The sequence below is a fragment of the Rhinolophus hipposideros genome (genome assembly GCF_964194185.1).
Source record: "Rhinolophus hipposideros genome assembly, chromosome: 5".
NCBI classification, from domain to species: domain Eukaryota; kingdom Metazoa; phylum Chordata; class Mammalia; order Chiroptera; family Rhinolophidae; genus Rhinolophus; species Rhinolophus hipposideros.
Window position 1 is genome coordinate 44,562,329 of NC_138051.1, and position 18,456 is coordinate 44,580,784.

Below are 18,456 nucleotides of genomic sequence, written 5' to 3' on the forward strand. Positions count from 1 at the left end.
GACGCAGGCACAATGTTTATCTACTTTGCCATCTTGGATTTCCAGCCTCCATTGAAACATATTTATAGAAATAACAAGTTCACACTGCAGTACCGTGTTTCACTGAAAATAAGACCTACCTGGACAATCAGCTGTAATGTGTCTTTTGGAGCAAAAATATAAGACTCGGTCTTATTTTACTATAATATAAGACTGGGTCATCATATCATATCATATCATATCATATCATATCATATCATATCATATCATATCTACTGGGTCTTATATTAATTTTTTACTCCAAAAGATGCATTAGAGCTGATTGTCCAGCTAGGTCTTATTTTCAGGGAAACACTGTATGAGCTAGTTCACATGATTTGGGTACTGTGGAACAAAACATGTTTTTTATTTTCCCATCTACATTTAACTTGTAAATTTCCTTTTTTCTTAGTTTTACTCTATACTTGTCAGTATTTGCAGATTCAATACCAAAGGGAATCTTTGTGCCCCTTTTCCTCAGTGTCAACATTATGAGTACTGACACCTCATTTTTTTTTTTTTTTAATAAAAATGTCTATATGGAGGCATCTTGATTTTGAACTGGGGTTAAAAATCAAGTCCTAACCATATCATCATCAACAGTAGACACCCATTAGAGTTCCTGTCGTGTAAGGCATTGTTGAAGGTGCTATGGGGTAAAATGTTGTAGTGGTGGAATGCATGGAAATAGAAGACTGGGTTTCTGTCTTTAGCAGTTGGCAAACTTTGTGGAGATAAGAGGAACCATTACTATGGAAAGTATATGATAAGCGCCCAAATGAATGCCATAGACTGCAAGTGTGGTACAAATTCTGAGTCAAGAGATTGTTTCCAGCTAGGGCCATCGTGGCTTCATGGAGCATATAAAATTTAAACTGAACTTTTAGAAAGAGGTAAAATTTGACAGGGAGAGAAAGGGCAAGAAACTATTTCTGTGTGGACTAATGAGTATACCTAGAAGCGAGGAGTGTTCGGATAAATACGAATAGGCCAATTTTGCTGAAGGGAAGAGTTCCCACTGGGACTAAGCATGTTGAGTGCAGGAATTTGGATTGTGGTAAACACTGGGGAAGCAGTTAATGTTTGGGGTAGGAACATGAGTAAGGCGGTGCATTAGGAGCTCAATCTGTCAGTGTTGACCTCAAGATAGGTTCAGGGAGGAGAGATTAGGATAGGAATATCAATTGGGAGACCACTGAAAAATAGTTTAGGTGGGAAAGGGAATAAAAGTGTAAATTTGGGTAATGACAATGGAAGTAGAAAGGAGGGATGATTACAAGACATTGTAAAAGAACTGATTCAATCTGATGACAGAATTTCAGTCCTCTGTGAAAGAGAACAGGAAAATTCACATGAATTAGCTTCATTTCACTGATGCAAGCAGTTAATTGTAAGTTTAATATAACTAATATGACTCAACTGAGAACCTTTGAAAGAAAACTTTTAATTATTAATTTATAGGAAAGTTAGCCCCACACTTAGCATTACGAAACAATTACACAAATCCTAAGAATGTATACTCACTTCCTCTAGCCTTGGCTGCCTTTTTGTCCACCTCTATGACTTAAAAAGACTGTGCTATGGAGGAAACTAACAATATGACCTGAGACTTTAATGGAATCTCTTGGTTCATAAGTGGAATGTAAAAGCACTTCTGTAAAACTAGTAATAGTCTAAGGGAGAGGAAGCTGGAGGCAGAGCTGACCTTATTCTTTTCCCTTCCATCTCTTGCTCATCTTCTCCTTTTCTCCAATCTAGATGGCAAGGGAACCTGTTGGTGTAATCCATATAGGTCAGCCTCGTGAGGAAGACAGCTGGGTGGGGAAGGGCAGAGAGTAGAACTGGGGACACGAACAGAAGTTAACAGTCACAGTCCTGTTTACAAAATATAAAATATGGGGGGAAGGCTTGGAGAAAGTTCTTTATAGAATCATCAAATGTGATAGCTAGAAAGATCCTGAGAAGTAATTCTCAACCTAATTTTAGAGATGAAGAAATAGAGCCCATTAGGGTAGCAACTTGGGCACAGCTAGTTGTCAAAGAACTGAGAAGAAATGAGAGACCTTTTGATTCTCAGCCCTGGTTCTTTCCAGTGGGCCAGGTAGCTTCATATATTTTCCAAAATTGTTTTATATCTACCAAACCAACTCACTGTTCAGCATGGCGAAAATGGTAAGAAGGTCTCAGTTGCTTTTAAAGGGAATGTATAACATAGACACAGCCATTGCAATAAGACATGTTTCTGTAACTGAAGTTAGAGTTGTTGTGGATAATGTGGAAGTGCAAAAATGTGTCAAGGAGAAAATAAAATCACCCCTAATGTACCACAGAGGTAATGACTCTTAATGTTTTGGTGCTTTCATATAATTTTTAAAAATTAAAATTGTATAAATATGCATATATGTGAATGCAAAATTAGTATCAATTGTACATACAGTTTTGTACCTTTCCTTTTCACTTAATAATGAACAATTTCCCATGTAGTATAGTGTCTTAGAATATGAGTTTTAGTAGCAGTAATTTTTAAAAATTATGTATGTAGCATAATTTAAAAAATGATTCCTCTTATTAGACATTTTGATTGTTTCTTATTTTCTACTATGATAAATAATGCTGTATTATGTGTATATAAATATACCTATATCTATATCTCTCTATGTATATACATATATGTATATATATACACATATGCGGTCTGACACTTAAGTTTGTGAACTTGTTGCAACAATGTTGCTAACCATTTTTGATATCAGAGGTATTATTCATTATGACTTTGTGCCAACTGGACAAACAATTAACCAAGTTTACTATTTGGAAGTGCTGAAAGGCAGCATGAAAAAGTTGAGAACAACTTGAACTTTTCGCCAACAATTCATGGCTCTTGCATCACGACCATGCACCATCTCACACAGCACTGTCTGTGAGGGAGTTTTTAGCCAGTAGACAAATAACTGTATTGGAACACCCTCCCTACTCACCTGATCTGGCCCCCAATGGCTTCTTTCTTTACCCGAAGATAAAGGAAATGTTGAAAGGAAGACATTTTGATGACATTTAGGACATCAAGGGTAATATGACGACAGTTCTGATGGCCATTCCAGAAAAAGAGTTCCAAAATTGCTTTGAAGGATGGACTAGGTGCTGGCATCAGTGCATAGCTTCCCCAGGGGAGTACTTCAAAGGTGACCATAGCGATATTTAGCAATGAGGTGATACTCAGCACTTCCAGGATGAGTTCACGAATGTAATTGTCCGACCTCATATATATACATATATAAATAATTGTGATTATCTTTAGGATACATTTTTATAAATAGAATTGCCAGCATAAGCATTTTCAGTAGTCCTTTCTGGTAAGTGACAGTGAAAAGACTGTGGCTCTGCTGTCAGAAATCCTGATCTATTCTGCTTCTGCCACTTTCTGGATGTGTGACTTTAGGCATGTCACTTCACTCTGCTGAGCCTCATTCTCTTATCTGTTAAACAGGGATCATACTGTGTGGAGGTTCCTCAAAAAATTAAGAATAGAATTACCATACAACCCAACAATCCCTCTCCTGGGTATCTACCAAACAAATCTGAAAACATTTATCCATAAAGACATATGTGCTCCAATGTTCATTGCAGCTTTGTTTACGGTGGACAAGACATGGAAACAACAAAAGTGTCCTTCGATAGATGAATGGATAAAGAAGTTGTGGTATATATACATATATATATGTATATATACATATATATATGTATATATACAAAGGAATACTATATATTGGCCATAGAAAAGATGAAATAGTACCATTTGCGACAACATGGATGGATCTTGAGACAAAAAAATGAAGAAACAAAAACTCATAGACATAGACAATAGTTTAGTGGTTACCAGAGGATAAGGTGGGGAGGGTTGTAAACTAGGGTAAACGGGGTCTAATATATGGTGATGGAAGGAGAACTGACCCTGGGTGGTGAACATACAGTGTGAGATATAGATGATATATTACAGAATTGTACACCTGAAATCTGTGTAACTTTACTAACAATTGCCACCCCAATAAACTTTAATTTAAAAAATCAAATAAAATTAAAACAAACAGGGATCATGCTGTCCCCATCCCTGTTCTGTGATGAGAATTCCATGAGATAGTTCCTTTAAAGTGCCTGAAACGTAGGGAGTACACAATACATGTCACCTGTCCGTTCCTATGGGATGAATAAGTTTGCATGCACTGTGTGCACATGTTTGGATGTATTGAATGAAATGAAGAAAATATGCTTGCAAGATTGTATTTAGTATCAAGAAAATAAAATTGACTTAAAAAGAGACAAATTTAGACTATAGAGGATTGTTTCAGTGAAAGAGAGATCTGTTTAAAGTCTAAGATATTGCTAATGAAGACAGAAGTGGAAGTCCTCCATAACCGTATGTTTTTGTGCACTGGGTTGTCCAGTAACTATTTCTAACCTGGTTCCCATCCCCTTCCTTCCTAAGTGCCCATCTTCAAACTGTACCAGCGGGCAAAGCATGTGTACAGTGAGGCTGCACGCGTGCTCCAGTTTAAGAAGATCTGTGAAGAAGCACCTGACAACATGGTCCAGCTGCTGGGGGAGTTAATGACCCAGAGCCATGTGAGCTGCCGGGATATGTATGAGTGTAGCTGCCCTGAGCTGGACCAGCTGGTGGACATCTGTCGGTGAGGCTGAGATAGCAGCATGGCGGGGGTTAGGGGATGCTGCCCAAGCAATTGTTTAAATCAATGAGAAAGAATGCAACATTTTTATAATCTTCTAAGTGAAGGGAGATCCTTCCCCACTCCTCTGTGAGGGGTTATCTTATGATATAGAGCTGAACCTGTTCTTCCCTAAATATCTGTATGGTTGAACGAGTGGAGACCTGATTCCATGGCTTTATGAGTTCCAGGTTTGGAGTCCGTTCTTCTCTACCTCCGAAGACTTTTTCATCTTTGGATGAATAGGCATTTCAGGGAGCTTTCCTCAGACATGGACCCTATTGTTACTTTCTCAGGATGCTGTCCACCACACTGCAGCTCTACCAGCATCTAAGTATAGTAGTTTTAAGCAAACCAAGGGCCTAATAGGAGTGTGGGGGGTGGGGGGTGGGTTGCAGAAGGAATTACTCAGAGAACCGTCGTTTCCTGCCTCCCAGGTTTAAGTTAGGCAATTTAGGGAAATAAGGATGGAAGAAAGCCTAGTTTATAAATGGTTGGTTAAGACAGAAATATAAAGAGGGAAATTTTCACAAAGCCTGAAAACAACTTCCTTATAATTGCTAGAGAATGGAGGTAATGGAGTAGAATGGTTCTTTTACCCAGAAGGGATCTCATTGACCTTGGGAGAACTGAAAGGGAAATTGGGAGAATTCTCAAATGGCTAGATGTTGTTTCCACTGTGAGAAGATAATGCAGAACTGTGTGTAATTAGTAATGAAAACACTTACCACTTGGCGCCTATGGCTTGCCTCGTTCATTGCCACACTCCCAGCCTGAAAAGTTTAAACCAAGTAGCCCCAGTGATCACAAATGGCATGTGTAACCCAATTTGTCAAGAGACTTGAACACAGCATTGATGACAGTAACTGCTGTCGTCAGTGCTTGCTCACTAATTGCCAAAAAGCCTTACAGAGCTTGTTTCATTATAAATTGTCTTTTCAGAAAATACCCAGGGCCCAGTCAATTAAAGGGACAAATATTGTTCAGTTCCGGACATAAGAGGAAGTGGAATGATTTGTGCAGAAATTGGGCAGAAGTATGTTTGCCTAGAAGGTAGCAGGGTAGTTTGAATCCCACCTGAAAAGCAGTAGAAGGATATTTGCCAGCTTCCTGGAATTCTTGAATGAACTTTCTCTTCCTGGGATGTTCAGCCAGGTAAAGCTCTTATGGAGTCTTACATTCTCATGGAGAAAGAGGGAAATGACAATTAAAAATAAACTGAGTGGTAGTGATAAGTGCTATGGAAAAAAAAAAAAAGAAGGGATAGAGAGTACCAGGGTTGAGTGGGTAATCCTAAATGGAGGAGCAGAAGGAGGCCTCTCTGAGGAGATGATATTTGAGCAGGGACCTGAAGGAAGTAAAGAAATGAAAACGGCACATCGATAGGTTCTGAGGTGGGTACATGGCTGTCCCATGTGAGAGACAAGAAGACCAGTGTGGTTGGAGGGCAGTAAAGGAAGAAGAGTAGTAGGTGAAGTAAGAGAGGTAGTGGGGACCCATACCACATGGGCCTCTAGGCCACTGGAAGGATGCTGGCTCCCAGTAGAGAAAGTGACCTCAGAGGTGCTAAATGATTGAAGGCCAGATACGCCCTGAAGAGAAGATTTAAGACAATTGCTGTGTGGGGGAAAGAGAGGAGTCAAGATGATTCCTGGGTTTTGGGCCTGCGAAAACGTCCTGGTTTCTATAAAACCCACGTTTTGGAAAATCAGACCTCACATTTTGGGATGAGAATGATCCTCAGATATGAGAGCCGGGGGAGTAGAGATCTGAGAAGGCACTAAGAGGGGAAGTGATTTGAACAAGTTAACATAATGAATCAGTGGAGGAGGGAAGCTGAAATGGGTTTAACAAGGAGCACCCACCAAAGACAATCTTTACATCACTGTCCCCAGTCCACTTGTGGCACGTTAGAATCCTTTAGTTTTCTGGAAGGCCTGCTTGGAAACTATTTGCTTCAAAAGAAGGAGGGACTCCTATGCCTAAATATCTGTGTGGTTGAACTCAGAGCACTCAGAATACTCAGAGCACCATGTAGGAGCTAAAATCTTAATGTGATCTGAGGGAGACTATATATACATATACACATATGTATATGTATGTATATATATAGTGAAAGGTGACTATAGGACAATGGACAGGAAATTACTTTATGGTTCAAGTAGAAAGAAGGGGGCAGAAAGGATAGCCGAGATCAACAGTGCTTGCTGTTTTTTCAGGGGAGCCTTCTACTGTTCTTCAAGAGAAAATCATTTGAGAATCCAAAGAAAGGGCCAGCGAGGGAGAAGGAAACTACACTTATGCAGTTAGGCTGCTTATTTGTTTTTAATTAATGTTAGAAAACCTCAATTATGTGAAACAAAGTATAATAATGAAGGAAAAAGATGAAGTTTGCCTCTTAAAATACCTCTTTTTACTGAACAAAATGTAAATTTTAAGAAATGGCTAAGTATTAAAGTAGGATTTATTGAGGAACATGAAACAGTTTTGAAACCAGGTCAGTTATATGTGAGACAGCTCATTTGTTATTGGTTTCCCTGGTTATACTTAAGAAAAAATAGTTAAGGCCTTTTATTTCCATTTTGACACTTGTTGAAATAAGAGAGGACTCATTGCTGCATTATTGCCCAAGCTATTAAGGAAGATGAATGACAAATTTTAATAGACCCACAAAGGTTACAAAAGTAAATTTGCTGTCTTCCTCAGAAGTCTTTCCACAACTTTATTCCAGGGCTGTGCTGCTCAGCCTCTTGCACACATTCTCCTGACCAGGTCAGAATGGGGGAAGAGTAAAGTCACACCCATATTAGTATGCTCTTAAGTGCTAATCTGCACACTCTGCCAAGGAAGAGGGAGAGAGCCAGGTCAGCTGCTCTTGGGGCTCGCTTCTCTTTGGGCGTCTGTCTTCCACGTATTGTCCCTGCCCCTCCACCCCTGCCCCTCAATATATATATATGCCATATGCTGGACCCAAATCCACAGGTCTTCAATGGTCTTTAGTAGTTTACATTTCTAAAATAGACTCGTAGTCATATGTTCTTATACTTTCTTATTTGAACAGCATGTGAAGTCTGATTTCTTGAATCTAGAGCAATCTGAAGTGTTTCTAACCTGGCTGTAAAAATAATAGAAATTGTTCTGGAAGGTCTGTTTCTCTGAGACTCTAGTCAGAAAATTCTATACATAATATATACTATATATATAAATATAAATATAAGCAGTCATATATATGTATAATAATTGACTTGGTTTCAAAATTGTTTTATATTTCTCAGTAAATTCTACTTTAAAATTTAGCCATTTCTTAAAATTCACATTTTGTTCATTTAAAAGATATTTTATATTTGGGCAAGTATCATCTTTTTCCTTTATTATTATACTTTGTTTCATATCATTGAGGTTTTCTAATATTGATTTAATTTTTAAAAGCTTGAGTATATATTTTGATATTTTAAAACAAATATGACAACCCAGCAGCCATTTATTAGAACCTACCGAATGCCTGGAATTATGCGGGGCTGGGTTGAGAGACATAGATATAAACTGTCCCGAAACTTAAGATTTTCCGAAATCATTTAATATTCATTTGTATAATATAATATTTATTGATTTTGAAATAAATAAAATTGAATTGAAATACAAGAAACAATTCCTTGCTTTCCCTCTTGGAGATTTCCCTCTTTGTAGTCTGCTGCAAAGTTGGGTATTACTGGAGCTCTCCCCCCTCCTCCACTGTCCTGGGCCTTATACCTTAGTAAGTGCTTTATGGTCAAATCAGTTCATTTAAAAGAATGAAATTTTAGTCAGGCTATATTGGGTGCCTGGAAAGTTATTATATGAATACACTTTTCAGTGATAAAAGCATCAAAGGGAACCTGCTTTATAATCTCCATCTCTCATCTGCCCCACCTTTGTTTTGTAGATCATGCTTTTTAAGGCAGAGGCTGCTTTTGTTGTTTTGACCAGCCCTTCCTCATTATTCCCAATCCAGTCACCACAATCATCAAAGTGGTATTTGGAGGATTTTAGGGTTTTGGTTTTCATAACTCTTGGATTGCCTCCCTGATGACTGCCTCTCAGGACCTATATTTTTAATGCCTTACTGTTCTCCCAGGGGGAAAAAAAATGCAAACGTGAAAAGTTCACTAAATACCCTTGGCTCAACTGCTTTCCTTTCTTAATTTAAAGCTTATATTGGTCTCCTGACTTTTGGATCTCTCTCAAAATTTCTATGGCATAAGCCAAAGGGCGTATTAAGCACCAGTGGGGAACGCTGCAGACAGGACCTTTCTGACTTGTGAGTGGGTAACTGGGCAGGCTGCTGCCCAGCTGCTGGGACAGACCCTGATTTGTGATCACAAGTGCCACTGACTCAGGGCAGAAGGCTATTTATAATAGCACTTATCATTCTCTAGTGGGGAAACTTGAGCCTCGATGATTTCAGACCATGTGGCTGATGCAATCCAGTCCATTTTCATTTGCAGCAGGCAGGGTGGTGACAGAGCAGCTCTGGAGACTCAAAAGTGAATGCATTTACCTAGAAAGATTTCTAGCTTCTGCTCTCTGGAAACTGGCAGGATACTCAGGAAAATAGGCCCTCTGGCACAATTCCTATGGCTTTTGCAGCCAGTTAGAAACAATACTCTCAGTTTGCTTTAGGTTCAATTCGAAACCACAGCTTTCAAAAACTGTTCAAATGAAAATGTGTAAGAAAATATTTCTAGAAGTCCATTGAAGACCATAAAAGACTGGGTTGACTTGAGTCCAGCAAAATGGCATAGTTTGGGTCTTAGAAAATCACGTAAGAGGACACAGTGTTCTCCTCTAGATGTTGCCATGGTCTTCCAGAGATAACTTCCTGGACACCTCAGTTTTTCTCAGCATTTTCCATAGGGAGAGAGAGAGAGTTTGATGTGGCTGACAGTGACAACTTTTTTTTTTAAATTTCAAATCACCAAATTGCAAACTGGCCCTTTGCCAGCCTAAGAACTCAGAGTAACCGTAGAATCCCAGGGTCAGAGAACCTTTTCAGCCTGGATGACGGGCTTAGTTTGGCTATTGGACCAGAAGCTGAAGGTTTGAAGGACAGGAGATGAGTAATCTTTATTTTCAAGCATTTTTGTTTTCTTCCTTAAACATCTATTTTCATTTGAAAAGCATGAAACAAATTATGAAACCAATTGAGAAAATCATTGAGAGGAGAATGAATTACTGGTGTGGAATAATTCTGATGTCTTAGAGTAGGGGTAATATTCTATTGATATTTTCCAGGAACCAAAGTAGCTCATTTAGATGGGAGAAAGGAACAAAATTGTGCTAAATTACTTACGGAGTTTTTAATCTGCTATGAATTTGGAGTGAATTTTATTAGGAAGAATTGGAAGTACATGTTAACTTTTATTGTTAGGATAAGTTGCATCTTTTAAAGATGAGTGATCCTTGTACTTTGTGTAGGGCCTTTTTCACTTTGGTGTAAATCTGAGGCTTGAAACTATGCCTGGTTAATGGTGACAAAAAGTGCCTCTTGCTATGTGGTGGTTTATATAGTAGTTCCCATCCCAATCACACATTTCATTTAATAATAAATTCTGAGTCCAGTTGTCAGACCAGCTCCTAAAGATGCAGTCAGGGAAGATTCCAGAAAAATGACCACTTGAGGAGTTGTATAGCAACTACTTACTACGTAGAGCCAAAACCAGGGGCTAGTTTTACGTCCAATTAAACTTCAAATCACCTTGACCACACTGAAAACCCCCCCAAAACAAAACTCTCTCTCATTAGAACTTGGGTATAGAATGTATGTTCTATAAGCACCAGGCAAATTACTCTTGTTTTCATTTACAGGTTCTAATGTTCTTTTCCTCATTGTTTTAGGAAGTTTGGGGCTCAGGGTTCACGACTTACTGGAGCAGGATGGGGCGGCTGCACAGTATCAATAGTACCTGCCGACAAACTGCCCAGTTTCCTGGCAAATGTGCGTGAAGCTTATTACCAGAAGAACAACCGAAGCCTGGCACCCGAGAAGCAGAGTTTGTTTGCTACCAAACCTGGAGGCGGGGCTTTGGTTTTCCTTGAGGCCTAAACAATGTAGAAAATCTCAGAGAAACTATTTAGGGCATTTAGGAACTGGCAGGACTTCTTATGCCGCAGTAAATTAATCCTTTTTCTGTTTTGTATTATGATGAACGGTTGCTATTATCAAGATGTATTTCCAAAGAGATGGTTGAAAGCTCTCTATGCTTCATAATGATTCTTTTTCCATCTTAAAATATGTTTTCTACCAATAAGAGCCAAAATTATTGTTGGGCAGATCGCTTAAGAATGATTTGCTGGGATTTATTGATTTCAAGGTTTTTAAAGATGAATGGTAAAAGACAATCAGCACTGACCTCATGGATTGGACTTGAATTAAACATACTGTTACAGTTAAACTGATACAATGGAATGGTATGCAATATTCTTACATACAGTTTATTTCTCGTTTTTCTTACTGTTCTTCCTCCTAGTCTTCTGTTGTTGTTGTTGATGATGATAGTGATGCCAGAAGTTCTCTCTCAACGTGAGCTTCACAACGCTATTAAAATAATACATTATTAAGTGTTCACAGATTGTATACTTGAATGTTGAGATTCCCCCAATTATCTAGATGAGAAGAATTACTTACTTTTTTTCAAAAGATGGATTTAGGAAGAAAATCCCAAACATTTAATTTTTTAACCATGTGATATCACATAAACAATCCTTTCCATTCTTTTGGCCCTGAGCTCTTTCTATCATTTAATAGAGAAACTTAGTTAAAAGACACTTTAAGTGTTTATCTCTGTTCACAGTGAAACAGAGAATTATCTGGACGATAATTCAGATAATTAAATTTGTTCATAGAGTTGCCTTTCTCCCCACTCTATCCTACATTTTCATAAATGCCTCTCTAATCCAAGAGGCATGCTTACTGTTCTGGGAAATACCACCTTGCAACCCTTTATTGTCTTTTTAGTAAGATCAGTTTGTATATGTGGACCAGTGTGGGGCAGGTGTGCAGGTATATGGGTGAAAGTAGGAAAAGGCTGAGTTTGTTCTGGGATGGGTAGGGATGTTGGTAGGTGCCTGTATGTTTCTCAAAAATGGGCAGAAATGTTTGGCCATGTAGTGATGGTAAATACATGGCTTTTTCTCATGGATAGATGACAGAAGGGCCTCCCTGAATTATATGAAGATTTAGACCAAAAAGCATTTTTGTGATGTAATCAGATAGTTGAGACAGTGGCGGTCTTATGGCATAAATTATCCAAAAATTATCACAACTTTCTATTATTTTATGATGTTTTTTGCTCACGAATGCACAACTCAAAGATTGGACATCATCATCTTGAATCTCAGTTTCATAGAGCCGGTAATATTTCTCAAAGGACAGCAGTCATACATAAAGTACTAGGAAATCCATTATTCTATTCTAAAACAAACTTCTGGTGCATTTTTATTCTTAGCAGCAAGGTAAATGCTTGTGACGGCTTAGGTAAAATTTTTTGAAAGAATTTTGAGTTTTTAAAAATCAACAATACAGAATCTGAATTGATTTTAAATTATAATCTTTTACTTTTTAATACCTTTCCCATTTCCCACAAAAGAGCTATGGTTGGTATATGATTCTTTAAATATACCTGCATTACAGTAACAAAAAGGAATTTGCCATCGCTTTGCTATTGAAATTTTTACCATGAGATTCCTTCCTTGCAACCAGTAAGTATAATAAAAATTTCAGTCATTCTAAACCACGGATTTACTCTGTATTTGTCTTAGTACTGGCTTGACGAAAAGAACTAGTTTTCAATCAAACTATCACCAAGTGTTATTTTTAAAATTATGAGAGATATCAAATTTGTTTGGAAAGGATGGGGCTAGGACCACTGGAAAAAAGCTTCGTACAGAAGATGGAACTTGAGCAGGGCCCTGAAGGATGAGTACAATTTGGAAGCTGGGCAGTAGGCAATGCAGATGAGCAAGATATATGACAAGAGGGTACACTTGGTGTGTTCAGAAGGCTCAGTGGGAGTGAAGGGTTTGCCTTGGGATATAATGGAGAATAACAGATTGGCAATACTGGCTAGAGCCAGCTTTTGAAGAGTGCAAAGTCCACCATTTAGACCAGGGGTTGCAAACCAGTAGCCCATAGGCCACATCTGGTCTACAGATATATTTAGTTTGGCCCCCAAAGTATTCAAAAGCTTGGCGTCCTCATTAGGAATTTTATGGAAGAATCCGGATTACTGATGGTGGAGGACCTGATAACACTTTGGCCTCCATTCCTGCAGGCTGGGGAAGTGGTTGCCTGGTTTAGATGAGGCAGGGACTCTCCGGTGTGCTACAGTTTTCACAACTCATTGTAGTTTCCCTGATACTCAGGCCATTTATCATTTACTAGCTGAGGTCAACCTGCACAATTGTTTTCTTACACTAAATAGAATATTTCTCTGAGGTTAAGAGAGACCAAGAAAAATGGGAGAAAGAATTGTGTGTGTGTGTGTGTGTGTGTGTGTAGGGAAGTAGAATATCAGTATTATTTGTTTAATATTAAACACCCTGGTATTTTACTCCTTTCTATCTCACCGTTTTGACTCAAAAAGGGATTCAATTAGATTATTTGACCCCTGTTTTTGACATTGCACCAGTAGCCAATGAGTACTGCTCTGGATTTTTGAGTAGAAGCCTGACATGCCGAAAATAAAAGGCTCTCTCCTATTCCTCGGATGGTCCAGCCTTCAGATTTAATGTACACTAATCTTTACACATTCTTGCCTGTTGGAAGGAAAGAAAGCCCTTCATATTTAAAGGACTGCCCATAAGCAGAAAAGGAGGGGCAAAGAAAACTGGAAAGATGGAGCAGTCTCCTTCCTCTCCTTTCTTTGTCACTCTTAGCCCTGTGTAGACCTTTGTCGTTTCTGTCTTATGTTTCTGTTAATTGAAGGCAGGGACCATTCATTTAACACAGTAGTTGGAATCCAATATATTTTTGTTGAATTATTAATGGAAAATAAAATATGACTTTAAACACCAATAATTTTTTGTTAATTTGAAATTCTGACTGCTTTTGCATGTTTTCAGTTGCCCAAACTGGTCAGAAGCAAGGGATGGGGATAATGGGCATGAGGTTGTCACAAATATGTAAAGCAGAGATTATCCTAAATGTGCATATGGATGATTAAATAACAAGAATGCATCCTGTTCTGCCACTGTAACTTGGATGTGAAACCATATATTGTTTATTAAATACTTTCCAGTCTATATAAGAGAAGCTAGAGAGAGAATTCTCAATTATTTTCAAAAAAGAAACATACCAGGTTATGTAGGAACTTCTGAAAGTCATCCTTAGCTTCGTAAGGTTTCAAGGTAGCCTTTGCTTGGAGTCTATCATGGAATAAAGAATATCGCTAATGAACCATTTTTATACTGACACCAACTAAGAGTCAACATTTACAAAGAGTTTAATATGCTGGGCACTAGTAAGTACTTTACAACTATTAATTCAATTGCACTTACAAGAATCCTATGAAGTAGGCACTCCTATTATAAAGGAGGAAACAGGCTCAGATAAGTTAAGTAACCTGCCCACTGTCACACAGCTGACAATGAACAGGATTTAAACCCAAGCAGTGTGACTCGAGCCCTCATTTCCACCCACCGCGTGACACTGCATCCCCTCAGTGAAGTGTCCCCTTCAGAGAGATGGTTCACACTGTATTTCCTTCACTGATTCCACTCACCAGGCTCCCACACAGACTTTTAAGATGTGTCAATGAGGAGAGAAGAGTAAAATGGACTGGCAAGGCAAAGATCTGGGGGAGAAAGAGAGATGAAAAAAGCTAACAGGTGAGGACACTGACTACACTGTAAGCTCATGGAGGGTGGGAATCCAGGCATGTGTCTTGATTTCTGTCACCAAATATGCGTTCAGAAATATTTATGAAGGAAATGAATCGTTGAATTCAGGAGACAACAGGAAACTTCCAGAGATCTATGGACCAGGGAAGAGGCAGAGGTAACTTAGGCAAGGAAGGACAGGAACTTGGGACAAAGGAGAAACAGTATTAGCGTGAGAAACATGGGTGAGAGAAAGAAATGAAAAAGGGCATAAAGCTATTAACTTCCCTGGCAACTTTCAAGTGAAACACTTAAAGATTATTTTTCTTCCATGAAATTTGTAGGAAGTAAAAATATCTGAGAGTTCCAAACATACTTTGCTGAAGCATAACGTTTGGGTTAGCCAACCCCCTGCAAGGCCTTCTCTAGGTTTCTTTACATTTAGTCTAGGGTACCCCTGAGGGCACAGTAAGCTACGTCTTATGGGTCTGTTGCTTTAGTGCTCTGTGACTGACAAATTCATTCTCTATCTCTGCCAATTTTATCTCCTCAATCTGGATTCTCTCCTCACTTCTTGTGACCTTGTGGGTCGGTCCTTCCCTGCTTTTCTCAAATCTGTTATTACAGTCTGGGTCTCTTCCTCGTAGTCCTATTTCCACACACCCCGAAATATCCTTTGTACCCCTTTAGTAACACCCTCTTGGAGTCCTCTTGTCTTTGCATGTCATTCTGGGACTGGTTCATCTCACTTTGTTAAAAACCAGCCCATCTTCTAACTCACTCTTAATTTAGAGGCCCCCTCTTTCTTTTTAAAAACTAGCATCTTTATGGAGATATGTCACATACCATAAAATTCACCCTGGTAAAGTGTACAATTCAGTGGTTTTTAGTACAGCTGACCTTGAACAACACAGGTTTGAACTGCAGGTCCGCTCATATGTGGACTGTTTTCAGTAAATACTGGTACTGTGTTTGATCTGCAGCTGGAAGTTCATTGATGCGGAGGGCTGACTGTATCTGTGCCATTTTATACAGGGATACGAGCATCCTCTGATCTGAGTATCCACACACATCCTAGAACCAGTCTCCTGAGGATTCTGAGGGACAACTTAAGTTTTGGGGAGTCCAAAGTTGTATGTCGGTTTTTGACTGTGTCAGGGTCCGTACCCCTAACTCCTACGTTGTTTGAGGGCCAATTGTATATTCCCAGTTCTGCAGCCATCACCACGACCTAATCCCCCATCTTCCTGCTTGCCTTTCCTCTCCATGAGTATCTCAGTTTCAAAGATTAAAGACAGAAACTTACGTGCTGTGCCTACAATTTAACAGGCATATGGGATTTATATATCCAAATGAGTCCTTTTCCCTTCACTTTCTCTAACGTGTCACTGCATAAAACGTGTTTGAGTGCTGCTCACAAGTCAATCCCATAACCATTCTACACTCTTCTGTGTATGCTCAGTGGTGTGAAATCCTGTCCTATGTAGATTTGATTTTTGGGAACTTGTAAGTCACCTGGAGTGAGATCTTGTAATTTAGGTGTTACAAAGGGAAAACCTGGGTGATATGATTTTGAGTAAAAAGTGAGGTAAGATTCTAAAGTAATGGGTTGGATTTCCTCACGTGACTGGGAGACTAGCCTTATAAGTTCCAGAATAGTAATGAGAAGTATGGCAGCATGGCTGACAGAGCTGTGGTCTCCTCCAGGGGCTTGTCTGAAGGGCTGTACTCATCTGATACATATTCTTACGTGTGTGGCTATGTTGGAAGAAGTGGTTTAGCTTCAATACTCTATAGTTTTCCTTTTTAAACTCTAATTTCTAAAATAAATAAATCAGCCCAACTTTCCTTGCTACAGTGGAGGACAATGTTGATATGTATAGGGGAACCAGCGGGGGTTGAAGGGGAACAAAGAACCAACCCACGGACACCAGCTAAATAGGCTGTTTTTCTAGTTTACATCTTCCATTAGGGCAGGGCATGGTTATGGGTTCATTTTTTTAAAAGCCTTGATCTTAAATCCTATGTCTGGTGGAGTAAAAGGAGACAATGATAATGTTCAGCAAGTAATTAAATTAGCAGAGTAGGTGATTATGTGGGTAAAGCAAGTTAAAGTGTTATTCCAGATGAACTGTTGAGTAGAAAACCTCTTTGCAGATATTTGAGTTGATGTATTTTTACGTAATAAAACCATTGTGGTTTTATGTAACACATTTGTTCAATTAAAATGTTTGTAAGCACTACAAAGTTGAATAAATAACAAACCTATCAAGTTCCTTGTCAATTCTTTCCTGCCGCTGTCTCAGGAGTTTTATTTCTTCATTAATTTTGTGCTTTTGTCTATAAAATCAAAGCTTGGAGTTAAAAATTAAAATAAAGCAAGCATTCCTAATTGGGAGACAATAAATCCGCAATTAGCTGACTTCCCCCTGTCAGGGAAAGCCCTTCACAAACCCGTTCTCAGGCGTGCCCTCCCCACACACAGTCCTTGGTGCGAGGAACTCCCCAGCGCAGCCGTCCTCCTTGTAAACATGTATCACCAGGGTACCACCAGGGCTCCTGAGTATGGCCTGGACTCCACCTTGCTGCTTCCACAGTGGCCATTCCTGTTCTTCCTATTGAGCATGGGAAATCTCAGGGCTGTGTGTGTGTGTGTGTGTGTGTGTGTGTGTGTGCGCGCGCGCGCGCGCGGGGGACGGGGACCATAGGAAGCTGAGGCTCAGACTTTGGTTCTGTCTGCTGGATAGATAGGACCTAGCGGCTGCTCTTCCATTTACCTCTCTGATGTTTCCTGAACAGCATCAGACACTCAAACGGGAGGATGCTTATCCTTTCTCCCATTTAAGGCAATAAAACCTCAAGGCAGTGACTTTGATATCATAGGCAGAAGAGTTGGACCTGCCAATTTGTTTTTATAAAAATTGATGGACAGTCTCTGATTAAGCTATTTGTAGCTTCCTGGCACTTAAGAATACCATGACTGGCCATGAGGAAACATTTAAATTATGTACAAGAAACTGACAATGTTTCCCCAAGGAAACATTACAGAAAAGACCTCTGCTTTGCTTTCCTCAACACCATCCCAGCTGCTATCCCAGCTTCAAGGATAGAGTAGAACTCCTTCTACTGAAAATGACCGTTCTGCTCTTCTTCCAGGGCTCATCTTTGTAAATGGACAATAAATAATCCAATCTCTAGTCCTCAGAGCTCTCTTCTGGCCTCTCGATGTTGGATTGCATCCCCCAATCACACCACAGCAAAGCTTCCTTCCTTCCTTCAAACCCTCACTCTTGCCATGTACCCATGCTTACCACATACAGCCTTAACACTCTCCAAGTTCTAAGATGCTCAGAGGCAACTCTCCTCATCAGTAAAATAAGGAGAAATAGTGATTTATAAGATCATTTCCAGCTTTAAAAGAGTCTATAATTTTATATTTAACAATAGTATGTCATCAACTTACATCCTAAAATCCTTTTCGTTCCTTGCAAATTGTCTTTTTGCCTCCTTTATAATATCACGGTAAGTTGGAGCAGGTGGTGTGATAGGCTAATGGTTAAGGAAAGATTTCCAATTAGGAACATTTGGGAGAGGTAAACAGTATCCTTGACAGGAGGACCGGGGGGGTTCTGGCCTGGGTTTCCCAGTGTTGAAGGGTCTCAAGTATAAACATGACTATTGTGTCTGGTGTTACACTGAGGACTGAAAGAAGACAATACTCATCAGACCACTTTAAACTTACATCCCATCATCTGGACCACATCATCCATAGCACACTAGGACTTAATAGTTTCATAACTCCTGTAATTACCATTAAAATTCTTTTGGTGTGCTTTAAAAGTAGCAATTTGTTAAATGCAAA

At 39.2% G+C, this 18,456-nt stretch overlaps 2 protein-coding genes across 3 annotated transcripts in view; one reads left to right on the forward strand and one right to left on the reverse strand.

Annotated features, from left to right (window-relative positions):
• Positions 1-13,789, forward strand: part of GALK2 (galactokinase 2) — a 125,465-nt gene extending 111,676 nt beyond the window's left edge. For both annotated transcript variants that reach the window (XM_081049962.1, XM_081049961.1), the window contains exons 9-10: positions 4,502-4,703; positions 10,614-13,789. In XM_081049962.1, the coding sequence (XP_080906088.1) occupies positions 4,502-4,703; positions 10,614-10,821 (410 nt within the window). In that variant the 3' untranslated portion in view covers positions 10,822-13,789. The remainder of the gene's footprint in view (positions 1-4,501; positions 4,704-10,613) is intronic.
• FAM227B (family with sequence similarity 227 member B) overlaps positions 9,824-18,456 on the reverse strand; it is a gene marked incomplete at its 5' end in the record, with an annotated part of 186,650 nt that continues 178,017 nt past the window's right edge. Inside the window, 4 exons of the mRNA XM_081049965.1 lie at positions 9,824-11,313; positions 14,072-14,141; positions 16,860-16,934; positions 18,058-18,143. Coding sequence (XP_080906091.1) covers positions 11,242-11,313; positions 14,072-14,141; positions 16,860-16,934; positions 18,058-18,143 — 303 coding nt within the window. The 3' untranslated portion in view covers positions 9,824-11,241. The remainder of the gene's footprint in view (positions 11,314-14,071; positions 14,142-16,859; positions 16,935-18,057; positions 18,144-18,456) is intronic.